This window comes from Drosophila bipectinata, chromosome 3L, assembly GCF_030179905.1.
Source record: "Drosophila bipectinata strain 14024-0381.07 chromosome 3L, DbipHiC1v2, whole genome shotgun sequence".
Classification (NCBI taxonomy): Eukaryota; Metazoa; Arthropoda; class Insecta; order Diptera; family Drosophilidae; genus Drosophila; species Drosophila bipectinata.
This window is the reverse complement of record NC_091738.1, coordinates 12,925,068-12,939,376: the sequence shown is the minus strand read 5'-3', so window position 1 is coordinate 12,939,376 and position 14,309 is coordinate 12,925,068. Positions and strand designations below refer to the sequence as shown.

The following is a 14,309-nucleotide window of genomic DNA, read 5'->3' as shown; positions in this document are numbered from 1 at the left end:
CAGAGCCATTAGAAAATGGCTTTTGGGGGCTGGGAAAAATTGCGAGTGGTGACGGGGGCGTGGGAAGTGTCAAGGGTGCGCGATAGCCCGTTGACAGCTGAGGGAAACGGAAGCGGTGCGAGCGACAGGTCCTTCTCCCTCCTTTCCGATGGACGTTCGTGTTTATGCAAAATTTAATTTCAAGTACTTGCTCAAATATTAGCAGCAGCGAAAAATTCAACGATATTTTATGCGAACATGATGCTCTTGGCTTCAAGAGGAAAATGTAATAAAAATTCAAGTAAAAAGAGGCTAACATCAAGAGGATGGAACAGACTTGATTAATTTTCTAATAAAAAACCCAACACTAAACGTAAGTATGCATTACATTTTAAACAAAATAAAACTAATATATTTTTAGTTTTTTCTATTTTAAATAGGCGCCATCCATTTACATACTCCTGCAAATAAAAACAAGCCTCCAGAAAAAGTAAAATATATATTATTTCTTTAATATACCATTTAATTAATTAATAAATAAACATATATATTAAGAAAATTCATATTCTAAAATTTAATTTTTCAAAAAAGTAACGTCCGCCACAGGGTGCCTCATGTCATCAAGTTGGCAGCTCTTTATTCAGTGTTGGAAAATATCGGCATAAACATATGTTCCCAGAAAAATATCGATATTCGAAAATATTCGATGCTATCGATGTTCTTGCCACCTCTAGTTCTAAAGCAAATATAATACAGCTGCAATAATCTTATATGCGACCAAAGTGTCGCATTTTTTAACGATCAAACTGGAAAACGGGTTGCGAACGTCATTCGCAAATAGTATAAGTCTGATAGATCAAGAGTTTGTCCATAATGTCGGTTGTGATATCGAGCTGTTTGTAAAGAAGCGCCTCAGTTCTGGGTAAGAACTTTTGCCACGAGCAATAAGTGCGTAGGTGTGTGGCGCTGTGTTTGTGAGTGTCTGTTCTTAAGTGTGTGTGTGTGTGTCAGACGAGGCAACCTTTCATGGCCTCCCAAATCCAGCCCCAATGTTCCGTTCTCCCGTTTTGGACACCAGTGGCTCTCTGCAAAAAAAAACAACAACAAAAACAACTACTTGTAACCGGGTCCCGTTAGCCTCAAAACAAGCAACAATATCCATTGCACTGAAAATAAATATATATTTTATTTAAATTTATTAAACGATAAAATATATTTAACTCTAAAATATTTATAACAATAATAATGTAATGTGTGAGAAAAAAAGTTCCAATAAGAAAGAATATTTTTCGAGTGTATGATAACGCGGAAATGTGCAACAAACGCTTCAACAACAACAACAACAAAGACAAAAGCCAGAAACGAGAAGTAGTACGAGTTTTGTGTGCCTTTCGTGCAGATATTACCAGTTTTTTCGCAAATGCCACAAATTCGAGTTTTCCCAGCTGCTGCTGCTGGCACAGCAACATGGGGGAAAAGCAATAACACCATAATGTCGGTTGTGATATCGAGCTGTTTGTAAAGAAGCGCCTCAGTTCTGGGTAAGAACTTTTGCCACGAGCAATAAGTGCGTAGGTGTGTGGCGCTGTGTTTGTGAGTGTCTGTTCTTAAGTGTGTGTGTGTGTGTCAGACGAGGCAACCTTTCATGGCCTCCCAAATCCAGCCCCAATGTTCCGTTCTCCCGTTTTGGACACCAGTGGCTCTCTGCAAAAAAAAACAACAACAAAAACAACTACTTGTAACCGGGTCCCGTTAGCCTCAAAACAAGCAACAATATCCATTGCACTGAAAATAAATATATATTTTATTTAAATTTATTAAACGATAAAATATATTTAACTCTAAAATATTTATAACAATAATAATGTAATGTGTGAGAAAAAAAGTTCCAATAAGAAAGAATATTTTTCGAGTGTATGATAACGCGGAAATGTGCAACAAACGCTTCAACAACAACAACAACAAAGACAAAAGCCAGAAACGAGAAGTAGTACGAGTTTTGTGTGCCTTTCGTGCAGATATTACCAGTTTTTTCGCAAATGCCACAAATTCGAGTTTTCCCAGCTGCTGCTGCTGGCACAGCAACATGGGGGAAAAGCAATAACAACAATAGTGTAGATTTTCCGCATTGCAGTTGCGCCAACTAACACGGTTTTTCTTTTTCCCATTGCTCGCTCGCCCGCCACTCTCAGTGGCATGCAGTGCACGTTTAATAAACAATTAATCGCCGCGCGATAAACAACCCGCCTCGCATAGTTAAATGACTTTGAATATTACACCACGCGGTGGCTAGTTTATTACATAACAGTTTACAAGTCGCGCTTCAGTTTGCAAGATTTTTCGGGAGCTTCTTGAGGTTGTTGTTTTTTTTTTTTATCAACAACCTGTTAGCTCTCTTTCTAACCGTGTTTATGGGGCGGCCAAAATCGTGTTTTTAGAAACAGAAACTGATAAGGAAATGCACTAAAAGTTGTTATCTTTTGTGGCAAATGTTTTCTTCAAGTCCCAGCTGTAGTTTGTTTTGTGACCATTCACGATAATGAGCAGGGGCAGGGGAGAATGTTTTCAATTTGGCCAATTAAGGCTGATGTAATGGCTTTCCCGCATAAACGATACAACACTCTCTTCAAGCGATCGATTCTGTGCTCTCATTCTGACCCCCTTTCTCATCTTGCTCTCTCTGTTATCTTTTGCTCTCCCGACAGGGTTCTTCTCTTTCCACCTGTGGGCAATTACCGCCGTTATCTCATCCATCAAACATGTGAGAGCTACCGCCAGCAGTACGATCTGTTCACGTTCTCAGTGGGGCAAGGGCCGCACCGACGCACGGTATTGTGCTTTCGCAATCAGCTCCTCGATCCGCACGGCTTTGAAGCGTGAGTATATACATATTGCAGATTAAAATTAAGCTTATTGTAATAAATTTAAAGAGTAATAGTAACTGTAATCGCCAAAAATCTCTCTTCTTAAATAAAAGTACCTGTGTAAACCCTCTCTTACAGCCGCAAGCAACAACAGTTAAAGGAAAAGGAAAGAGACAAGCAGCAGAGGGACAGGGAGTCAGTGAAGAGCTGGCGGAGCAGTCATCCCCCCACTAACGGTAGCAGCAACAACAACAACAACAACCACAGCAGAAGCAGCAGCGCCAGCAGAAGAAACATAACGGCAACGGAGCTCTGTAAAATGGGCGTTAAGAAGCATATCAACGAAGCACCATGTGAGTAAATAAACAAAGAAATGTATTTATATTTTTGAATTAATTTTCGGCGAATGCGAAAATATTTAGCAAGCGTCCAAATGTTTGCAAATACGCAGAAAAAAATACAAAACAAAGGCGAAGCCAAAAAAAAATTAAAACAAATGCAATATCGAAATATTAATGGGTGGGTGAGGGTGGATCCTAACGCAGCTGGAAATACCCTACACTTTGTAGGGTAGACTTTAATTAAATATCCTAATTAAAGGCCTAAGAAGGTCTAACTATTTTTTTGATTAAACATATAAATATAAAAATTAAATTTTATCTAAAATTCCTTAAGACTTTCCTCCAGTTTAGAGTATTTCAATTTATTATTTAAATAAAAATAACCAAATGCCAGCAGCTCTGTCGACGCATACGCTGGCAGAGGCACTGGGGGCTCTGCGGGTCACGCAGCTCATTCAAGGTCGCCGTGTTTTCTGAGCGGATTTTTTGGAAGCTGTTGCATCACACGCGCCCGAACGAGCCGCTCCAGCTGCGCACGCTCACTTGAGGCAACTGCCCCACCACCCCACCTGCCTCCCACTGGCTGCTGCCCCTTCTTCCACTGCCTCTCCCACCTGCCAAGTTCGTGTTGACATTCACGAAACTGGGCACAAAGAAGACTGCGTAAAATTGGGTCGACATAAGTGAATTTTGGTTTTAATTTATTTTATGCCAAATCCGTTGCTTCACCCTAGTCGGTTTTTCATCTATTTTACCTATTTTTGTTGTTAGTTGTGTGTTGTGCCAACTATTGTTGCTAATCGTCTGCTGGCCTCTCTCTCTCTCGTCTCGTATTTTAGTAAGCAAATCGAACTCGGTGGATCTGTACCGACCGCCAGCATTGAGGAACAACAGCAGCAGCGAAGAGGCTGCCACACTCGAACACTCCGCCACTGCAACGAAACCAGACACCACAGAAGCAACAACAACAGCTGCAGGAACAGCAACAATTACTGCATCTTCCGGTCCTACCTCCACAGATAGCAGGTAAACAAGCCCAGATCGGTTATTTATGCTATATGATATAGCCAGTTTAAGTAAGTTTTCCAAAATTATTATGAAAATTCAAAAAGTGCATCTTAAAGTTTACGAAATTCTCTTGTGAGCTAATCGATTACCTTTTTTTGTTACTTCTGTTTTGCTCCACTCTTTCGCAGAGAGCAACAAGTGGACGAGTCGTCGTCGTCAGTGGTCTCCGCCGAAGCAGCAGCAGCAGCAGCGACCCGTCGCAAACGCCGTCCCGATCGCGCCGTTTATGTGCCAAGGGCACGACGGAGTCAAACCACACCACCGACCAGTACCAGCACCAGCACTAGCACCAGCACCAATACCAATACCAACACCAGCACAACAACAATAACGATAGCAACAGGTAGTAGTACGCCAGCAGCAGCGGACATTGTTGTCGCTCCGACGCCGGCAGTTGCAAATACAACGCCAGTTGCAGATACACACTCGCCCAAAGCGGACGATACGAACGGTACGCAGCCTAATCCCAAGAAATCCAGGTCGCATCGCGAGCGCAGAGAACGCGGCCGAAAATCCGAGCAGGCAGCATTAGCAGGAAGACACCAGGAAGCGGCATCTACTGTACTCGTGATAGCAGGAACTGAAAACGAATCGCCGAACCAACAGCCGGCCAAGCCAGCGGAAAGTATCGGCAACTGTGATAGCGAGGTGGGTTTAAAGAAGACTATTCCAGTGGAAGAGACTAATCTCCATTCCATTATAACAGACCATGAGCGGCGCCCAGCGAACCAAATCTGGAAAATCAGCTAGGAATGGAAAACAGCAGCCTGTGCCGCCTTTGCGCATCGAGGATGTGGCCTCGGCCAGGACTAATACCAATGGCGAGGAGGCGGCCAAATGTGATAACGATGTGCGCGAGCTGCAAAGGGCCTCAAAGGTGGGTTAATCCAAAGCCCGACCTCTGGATGGATTAAAAATATCTATTCTTTCTTTAGGAAATCAATCGCAGTAATCGTCGCATTATGAAACAAACCTTCGTCTCAGATGTCTTGGAGATTCCGGAAAAAATTGAAACGTCGGTAGCCAAGCCCACAGACTCAGTAAGACCACCGCCTGCAGACAGCACCACCGAGGACGATGAAGAGGAGGAGGATGAGGATGATTGGGAGACCAAGTTTGACGAGAGCGGCGACTGCCTGGATCCCAAGATTCTTCAAGAACTGAGTGAATCGGTGGGAAAATGTAAAATCGAATTGCCCAAAATGGACTACACCGTGGGTTTTCAAAACCTTACAAAAATCTTTATAGTTCTAACCTATTTTGTTCTGTAAATTATTAGGTTTTCCATATCAAGCAATCCCTGCTCAATGAGGAGGAGTTCCCCCACGTATTAGAAGTTTCCAATTTCCCCGTGGAGTTCAAAACCCCCGATCTACTCATGCTGTTCTCTCAGTACAAGGGTAGCGGCTTTGAGATTAAATGGGTGGACGACACCCATTGCCTGGCTGTGTTTAGCAGTTCACGTATCGGTTAGTTCTTCTACAATCTAATCTTAAAATATCGTTAACTAATAAAGCTTTAAAAACAGCTGCCGAAGTTCTGACGATGGGACATCCGTTTGTGAAATTGAAGCCACTGGCCGAGGCCACACTGGAGTCGCGACTGAAGGCAAAGAAGGCCGGTGCCACCTCACTGCAACCGTATCGCCAGCGACCGGAAACATGCACGGCCTTGGCCCGTCGCCTGGTGTCCGGTGCATTGGGCGTCAAACTGCCCACAGCGCCGCAGGAGCGTGAGAAGGAGAGGCGGGTACTACGCGAAGCCAAAGGTGAGTGGATTGAAACTATCACCATGGTCGGTACTTACTTATATTTTTACTTTCAGAACGCAAGCTGTTAGCTGCCAAACAGCGGGACGAGGCCTGGGAAAGCTAGGTCGCGGCCTCTGCTGGCAATGTGCATTTTTCTCGCATGCCCCACGCATGCCACCAACGACCCTCAACAAAACCGATAATAGCTACAAATACTAAAAAAAAAACAAAAAGAAAAAGAAAAACAAATACCGGGCCCAACACCCACAAAAACTCTCTATCAAAGCTATTAAAATAAGCGTCATTTGCATGGCCATGCAATCTACTTTTAAATGTTCGCTTTTTGTGCAATTAACACAGATTTTTGCTCAATTTGTTGTAGTCTTAGATGATGATGCATTAACAGCATATTTGGTGCAATGCATAATTTATCGCCTAGGCCGTAAGAGAGAATATATCTATATATATACATATATATATTTATTGGTCGTCGTAGAAGATAAAATTGCATATATATGATATGTACGTGTTGTTTTAACTCCAGGCGTAAATCTTAATTTTTAAGCGCAAGCAATTTATACATACATATATATTTTAATAAAGTTTATAGCTCTTAAGTACGAAATTAATAATATCTGTGTGTTTTTATAAAGAAAATAACATGATCTTGTTTAGGTTCAAATGAATCTATACAAGCCGTAATATATGTAGCTAAGGAACCTAACGGAATCTGACTTATTATAGAAAGCTATATAGGAATCGGTTGACTATATCCTATAGACACTAAACAAATTGAAAATTTCGACTTTTTTTTATTTATTTCGAATGTAGTTTTGATATATTTCTGACCTTTTCAAAGTATTGCCAAGAAAAAATAAGTTATTACCCGTGTATGGAGCGTCACGACATGTTCCAAAACAGTGAGGTTCTTGTTTACAATCGGATATTTTCCATTTCGCTGTTAGCACGTTCAATGATGGCCTAACATGCATCCTGCATATTATAAACGTCCTGGAGATGGATATTTGTGTCCAGGCCTACCATTTTTGCTTGGAATCGAATATTACAATTTGGAAGGGCAGCTTTATGGTCGTGGGATTGCAGACTATTTTCTAAAAAGCTAAAACTTTGAACGCGTTTATATCAAGAAACAAGTCTGAAACTTAAAATCTTCAAAAGAATCGCCCAACTATACCCCACATTATCTACATATATCCTCCTGTGAGGATAGGTCTCCCTTGAGCTTTTAAATTTTTTTAAAACTCGCGGGTTTTGTATATGCTTTGGTATAAAGTGGTATTTTTTTCGAAAACTTGGTCCCACCAAAATCTGGTAACACTTTCACAAAGCCGGTAGAGGTTTACTAAAACAAAAAAGTTAAATATAGCGTTTAACAGGTAACAGCTGTGGTTGTTTAAGTTTAATTCAAGTTACATTATTCGACTATATATTGTAGTTAAAAAATATATGCGGGTCTGGGGTGTCGCATAGGCATTGAAGTATCAGTTCCATTTATATCACACCGCCTCCCCACTGACAACTATAAAATATACGAGCGTTGAATAAAATTGATAAGCTTATCTTTGCGGAAGCACTAACAACATTATAGGGGTATTGTTCTCCTCCCCCATAAAAAAATCAATCGAACTTCTTCAAGGAAGAATAGAAATTTTTTTGACTGCGTGGCCGCCAGAATATTTTGTGAAAGTGTGTGCTTCTGGTTTGTATGCATGTACAGTGAACTCTGGCTTTAAGATATAATAACTTACTTAGATAAAATAAAGTAAGGGTTTCTGGGAGGGATTAAGGGCTCAAGGATTAAATCCTAAACCTTAAAATAGAATATTTTAAAAATTATAGCTTGTAAACTTTAAAGTGGGAGTTAACTTTCATAAATCTTAGTTCAGCCAAAGCTAATTGTACTTCACTTACGTGGATTTAATTTCAGTCAAGTCATGTTGAAGTACTTATCAATTCTTGTGCTGGGTGCAGCACTCGTGGCTGCCGCTAAGCCGGAAGACAGTGAATCGTGCTACTCCTTTGCCGGAGGATCAGTATATCCCACTGAAAAGAATAAGGGGGATCACCAGCTGCAGTTCACCAAGGCAGTCAGTGAGTAAAAAAATAATATATTATAATATAATATATTTTATCTTTGTATTTTACAGTTTCCAAGCCAGCGCCACCTTTCGAGGGAACCGCTGTAGTCAACAAGGAGATTGTTCAGCTATCTTTATCCCAGTATCTGGGAAAATATGTAGTACTTCTGTTCTATCCACTAGACTTGTAAGTTACTTCCCTTTAAAAGCAAATACCCTTATTAATGAACCCTTCTCTTCCAGCACCTTTGTCTGCCCCACTGAGATCATTGCCTTCTCTGATCGCATCGCTGAATTCCGGAAGATCAACACTGAAGTGATTGGCATCAGTGTAGACTCTCATTTCACCCACTTGGCCTGGATTAACACGCCGCGGAAGGAAGGCGGTCTGGGCAATGTCAAGATTCCCCTGCTCTCCGATTTGACGCATAAGATTAGCAAGGACTATGGCGTGTATCTGGAGTCCAGTGGCCATGCCTTGCGAGGCCTCTTCATCATTGACCAAGCCGGTGTGCTGCGACAGATCACCATGAACGATCTGCCGGTGGGACGATCGGTGGATGAGACAATTCGTCTGGTACAGGCTTTCCAGTACACCGATACCCACGGCGAGGTCTGTCCAGCAGGCTGGCGACCAGGAGCTGATACGGTAAGCAATGAGATTAATAGATCTTTGAGGAAGTATTTATCGTGAACCTTTTCCAGATTGTTCCCAATCCTGAGGAGAAAACCAAGTACTTTGCTAAGAATAATCAGTAGTGTGTCTGTGTGCATCCTTCGTCTGTACAGCCAATCCCAGTTACATTCCAAATGTTCGTGACTGATTCTAAATCGAACAATAGACCCCCCACCCGATCGCTCACTCGCAAAAGGTCCACAATTGTTTTGTAAAAAATATAGTTCGTTTATTTTACAGCATAACTGAGAGATAAATAAATTGATGAAGTACATATATAAGTGATGCAAAAATGCGTGGCGCCACATGGAAACAATCAAACTGGGGAAACCAAAAAATAACTCCTGGAAAATGCCTTGATTGCTGCCAGTTGTGGGCACATAATATGGGGTAACGTTAATAATTCGATATTCATTCGATTATTTTTAGTTTTTGTAGAAAGTATCCATAAAAATATATAGTTGGTATAAATTATTTGTTAGGTACACCATGGTTGCTAGTTAAGTAATCCAGTGCGCTCCTCCGATCTTCGGGTACAAGAAACAAAGCTAATTATGTTGAGGTATATATCAAAAATGGGACAGAAAAAGTGGGCGGGCAATAACAACTTGGACGTCATAAGGCACTCGTTCTTATCATGTGTAGTGTGTTCAGTAAGTGTATGTTGCATTTTTGTGCGTTTTTAAATGCCAACCCAGGTTCGCAAGAAACGAATTCAAAATTGTGCGCAAATATTAAGGGTTTTGATCGAGTATAGAGAGATTCGTCTTTGCTGGGGAGGTTCCTTATCGAGTTCCCCGAAAAGGTTGATCAAATAAGTAGTGTTTCCAAGAAATCTTATAGCTATAACGATGCAACAGTCGGCAATAATAGTCTGTGTGCTTGTTTGATAAACAGATGGGGTCACTGGACTTATTGTTCGTAATAAACCACATCCTGAAATTAAAGATAATTTTGAATTTTATCGAATTTCAATATATTTCAAAGTACTTACGATTAAAAAGAGGGCAGCGAACATAAGTGCCTTCATGCGCACATCCAGATTCAAGGGGAACGAAACGCTGAAATAGTCCGCATCGGTGAACAGTTCCCGACCCAGACCGGACCATTGTTTGCTTATTTTGCCAATCTCCTCATTATTGGCGCTCAATACCTAAAACGAACAAAAAATATATATAAGTTTGTATTGAAATCGGGAATTTGCAAAAAAAAAAAGAACCACACACACACACAGAAATATCAAGAATTTGCAATCAGCGCAGTTTTGAATTAATTGACTCGCTGTGGACAGTGAAGCATAGCGAGCGTCCCATGACGTCACTGTCTCGGACTGTAGCATCTGTACCTTTTAACCAGACAGTAGCGATCATAACAATAGTGCTACCAATTTTGAATTCTTTAATGGGCTATTAGTTTTTAAATTATTTTCTAAAGACTTCTAATCGCACTTTTATTAAGTGCTTTTTTAATTGCCCTATTTTTGTGACCTTTCCTGTTTCTATAAATATGGAATCCCTCACACAAGCACAGCTCTTGCATATAAAACAATGTTTCAAGATGAATATGTATTCCCATATCGCCCATCAATTCGAAAACTTAACATAAGAAGCTAAACCACTACCGATGCAGATGAATAAGCACTTGAAAGATACTTTCAGGGTCATGGAATTTGTTCAATTAGATAAGAAATTAATTCTATTAATTAATTTGAGATGCTCTCCAAAGACGGAAAGATGATCTAATTGCAGTTGGCGAAGGTGAAGCTGCTTATCTTCAATGCTATTCTGTTGGCCGGAACTGTATACTTGTTTGAATATGGAATACCCACAGATGTAGAACCACTTGTTGGCAACGCACTGACCTTGAAATTGGTATCGCTGAAGCACTTGCAGGGGCAGAGGGGTCCCTCGATGCGCAGGACGATGTCGCCGAACGAGTTCTTGATATTGAACTTGGGCCGCATGAACGTGCAGACCTGCTCCACGGTTCCGATCACCTGGCCCGGTGGCGCCGACACCTCCACTGCGTTCATGCAGCTAGGGAAGCAGCACAGTATTTCGCATCGGTATGGCCGGCGCAGATGCAGTACCTCGTTCTGGAAATTGTCCAGGATCTTCATCTCAAAGGGACGGGATCGACCCAGTAGGTTTCTGGTGCAACAGTCGCTCTCCTCGTAGGCATAGTAGACGTTCTGTCCCAGTGAGTTCTTCACCTTGAAGCGGTTCTTCGATTCGAAGCCGGTAAGTAGCTCGAGTTTCTCGATCTTCTGAGACACCAGTAGCTGATCCAGAGCCGTCAAGTATTCGAGGCCCTGTGGGCAGTTGGGCATGCCCACGGGTATGGACATCCAGTTCTCTGCAAAGAAATGGGCGTTGTTCATGATCAGCTATACTATATAAAATATCTATACTATATAGATGCATGCAACAATTTTTAACTTAAAAAAAATGTATTTTTTGCTTAAAAAAATAATTTTTATTAAAAAAAAATTATATTAATTTTTGTTTGTTTATAAGAGTTGCACTATTTATATCCCCGCTGCTGTAGCAATGGGCAGATATGCGAATTTTTTGCACACGCCCAATACAGGCGCGCCCATATCAATAAGTCCCCCATCTGTGTGTGGGAATCTGCCCATATAAAGTGCGGGGGATATACCTATGTGTATGGATATATGTATGGATACTTACCAGCTCCGTTGGCAGGTACGCCACCAGTCGATTGGGGCTGTCGCACCACCGTGTCGTCGTGCGGTGCATCCTGTGGCACCTCCTTGTACTCCTTCATTTGCATCATTTTCCTGCCGTTCGCGACGCTAACACAAAAATTATTGAGGCCTCAACAAAAACAGCGACGGGTGTGACCATGCGTCAGATACCACAATTAACTATTTTTAGTAGCATACTTTTTTACTAAGTTTGGCGCGCAGTCTAAAAATAAAATATTTAAAACTTTAATAATAAATTAAGATTTCATTTTAAGAATTACTGGTTAAAACTTTCAAACTAATATTTAAATTTAAAAATTAAAATGTCCTCTACCATTCTGGTATCTTTTCTAATATCTAACGTGGCCACACTGCTGCCCTGGTTGTGATAAGGGAATCCAAAAGCCCGACATTAAAAATAAAATGCTGCTTGGCATCGGAGTCTCCAGTAAAGATGAACGAATCTCATGATAAAAGGAGCACCAGCACGGCCAGCTCCACGCCCCCAGAAGGGGCGGACGTTGGGGACCTGGGCCACGACGTGAGTGACACTTTTTATACGAGTCAACGGAAGGGCAGCCACGTCTTCCGGGTGCGCCTGGACGCCACAGGATTCACACTTCAGCGCGAGTCACCGGCAGGCACCATAATAAAGGAGCAACAAGTACGAATCTCGGACATCGTGGGAGCACGATGCATGCGTCCAAAGAAAAGTCGTCGCCTGGCCATGTCCGGAGCATGCGCCTGCAGTTCCGGAAATCCCAATTCCCCGGCTATCTCGGCGTCTGGGGATCACCGAGGTGCAACGGCGACACCCAGTAAATGTAGCATCACCAGCAGGAATGACCCTCCGGTCGGAGACGGCGACGTCAGTGCCTACCTGTACGTCTTCGCCTACGTCCTGAAAAAGCGGAGTCTCCGCACCGAGCTGCATAGGGAGCGAACCGTTCTGACCCTGCGTTTTCGATCCTTCGACACCTTCGAGGACAACATGCGTGAAGCCGACCGCTGGTATCGGGCACTTCGCTGGCAGTTGCATCGCACAATGGAGGAGATTTTCGTGGCCCCCACTTCGGACGAGCGTCGTCGCCGCGTTCTGGTACTCCTGAACCCCAAATCTGGCTCCGGTAACGCACGCGAAGTTTTCAATATGCATGTCACTCCGGTTCTGAACGAAGCGGAAGTGCCCTATGATCTGTATGTAACGAAGCATTCCAACTTTGCCATTGAATTCATGAGCACACGGGTTCTGGATGCCTGGTGTTGCGTCGTAGCTGTCGGCGGAGATGGACTTTTCCATGAAATCGTCAATGGATTGCTGCAACGCGAAGATTGGGCTCACGTTCTCCCCCATTTGGCATTGGGTATCATTCCGTGTGGATCCGGAAACGGCTTGGCCCGATCCATAGCCCATGGCTACAAGTAGGTTTCGAAATTGGAAACTTTTTAGAGAGAAATTGAATGAGATTTGGTTTTCTTTCACTTGAAGACCTTACATTCCAATTGGATCATATTCCTTTTCGCTCTAAGATGTCTTTTATTTACTTCTAAGATTACTTAACTTATGATCTGTTATTTTTCCTCCTCAGCGAACCGTACTTCAGCAAGCCTATTCTGGGAGCAGCCCTTACCGTGATCAGCGGTCGCAGTTCCCCCATGGATGTTGTAAGGGTCCAGTTGCAAAGTCGTTCCGTTTACTCCTTCCTGTCTATCGGCTGGGGCTTCATTTCGGATGTGGACATCGAGAGCGAGCGCATTCGTATGCTGGGATACCAGCGCTTTACCGTCTGGACACTGTACAGGCTGGCAAATCTGCGCACCTACAATGGAAAGATCAGTTACCTGCTAAGGGATCAGGATTCTCCAGCACCGGGACACTCTATTGGTGAATACGGTGGACAGTACAGGCTGCAGAGCAGTCGTAGTTGTAACACGCACATCGACAAGCTGGCAGCCAATCCCAGTTTTCATCATTCCAGTACCGAGTACCTGCCGCAGGAGTTTGCAGATGTAATATCATTGGAGACCTCTATCAACCAGTCGTTCCGTTCCCGTTGCGACAGTTGGTTGTCTGGCGGATCACGCAGGAGCTTTTACTATTCCATATCGGAGAGCATCTATCACAGTCTGGCCGATGAGAGTGAGTTTTCTGGACTGGCAGCTGCTTCGTTGGAAAATAGGCAGCAGAACTTTGGACCATCAAGCGAGCTGCCTGACTTGAGCGAGCCTCTCCTTAAAGAGCAGGGCTGGTTAGTAGAGGAGGGAGAGTTTGTAATGATGCACGCCGTCTACCAGACGCATCTGGGCATCGATTGTCATTTTGCACCAAAAGCCCAGATGAACGACGGCACCATCTACCTTATACTTATACGCGGTGGCATCAGCCGACCGCACCTGCTGAGCTTCCTTTACAACATGAGTTCCGGCACCCACTTGCCGGAGGTGAACAACGAGTACGTGAAGGTGCTGCCGGTGCGCGCCTTCCGTTTGGAACCGCACGACAATCACGGCATCATCACCGTCGACGGGGAGCGGGTGGAGTTCGGACCCCTCCAGGCGGAGGTACTGCCGGGCATAGCCCGTGTCATGGTGCCGAAGTAATGGAGCATTCATTGCACTCTCAATGAGGCTTTAAATGGAGCAAAAGCAATCTCGTTTTAGGAATCTCGGCATTTGTATGTGTGTAGCTAATACATAGGGCTCTACATAGCCGGGTTTATCCTATGTTTTTTTTATGGTGGTTTGCTTCTACCGAGAAACTTATTGTATTGTTAACATTTTTATTAAAACTAATTGCAGTTATTAAAAATATATAAGCATGTATG

General features: G+C 43.0%; 4 protein-coding genes across 7 annotated transcripts; 3 read left to right on the top strand and 1 right to left on the bottom strand.

The window, feature by feature from the left end:
* The first annotated feature begins 723 nt into the window (after positions 1-723).
* LOC108122822 (R3H and coiled-coil domain-containing protein 1) lies at positions 724-6,634 on the top strand. 2 transcript variants are annotated; one of them, XM_017237672.3, is made up of 10 exons: positions 724-901; positions 2,685-2,855; positions 2,982-3,196; positions 4,024-4,210; positions 4,381-4,900; positions 4,959-5,129; positions 5,188-5,466; positions 5,532-5,721; positions 5,781-6,020; positions 6,077-6,634. In XM_017237672.3, exons 3-10 carry the CDS (start codon positions 3,163-3,165, stop codon positions 6,124-6,126), a joined length of 1,671 nt encoding a protein of 556 aa, XP_017093161.2. In that variant the 5' UTR covers positions 724-901; positions 2,685-2,855; positions 2,982-3,162; the 3' UTR covers positions 6,127-6,634. The 2 variants fall into 2 exon arrangements, with proteins under 2 accessions (XP_017093161.2, XP_070135576.1); XM_070279475.1 differs by lacking the exon at positions 724-901 and adding an exon at positions 1,473-1,520.
* A 677-nt stretch (positions 6,635-7,311) lies between these two features.
* Positions 7,312-9,058, top strand: Prx4 (Peroxiredoxin 4). 3 transcript variants are annotated; one of them, XM_017237017.3, is made up of 5 exons: positions 7,312-7,399; positions 7,951-8,114; positions 8,171-8,288; positions 8,345-8,750; positions 8,807-9,058. In XM_017237017.3, exons 2-5 carry the CDS (start codon positions 7,958-7,960, stop codon positions 8,858-8,860), a joined length of 735 nt encoding a protein of 244 aa, XP_017092506.1. In that variant the 5' UTR covers positions 7,312-7,399; positions 7,951-7,957; the 3' UTR covers positions 8,861-9,058. The 3 variants fall into 3 exon arrangements, with proteins under 3 accessions (XP_017092506.1, XP_017092666.1, XP_017092588.1); XM_017237177.3 differs by lacking the exon at positions 7,312-7,399 and adding an exon at positions 7,509-7,709; XM_017237099.3 differs by lacking the exon at positions 7,312-7,399 and adding an exon at positions 7,509-7,722.
* Positions 8,982-11,642, bottom strand: scramb2 (scramblase 2). Its single transcript, XM_017236905.3, has 4 exons — positions 11,468-11,642; positions 10,639-11,132; positions 9,772-9,930; positions 8,982-9,713 (listed from the first exon to the last, which is right to left on the bottom strand). The coding sequence occupies exons 1-4, from the start codon at positions 11,571-11,573 to the stop codon at positions 9,690-9,692; spliced, it is 783 nt and encodes a 260-aa protein (XP_017092394.1). The 5' UTR covers positions 11,574-11,642; the 3' UTR covers positions 8,982-9,689.
* Positions 11,643-11,853: 211 nt separating this feature from the next.
* On the top strand, positions 11,854-14,307 carry Sk2 (Sphingosine kinase 2). Its single transcript, XM_017236807.3, has 2 exons — positions 11,854-12,906; positions 13,074-14,307. The coding sequence occupies exons 1-2, from the start codon at positions 11,939-11,941 to the stop codon at positions 14,083-14,085; spliced, it is 1,980 nt and encodes a 659-aa protein (XP_017092296.2). The 5' UTR covers positions 11,854-11,938; the 3' UTR covers positions 14,086-14,307.
* Positions 14,308-14,309: the final 2 nt, after the last annotated feature.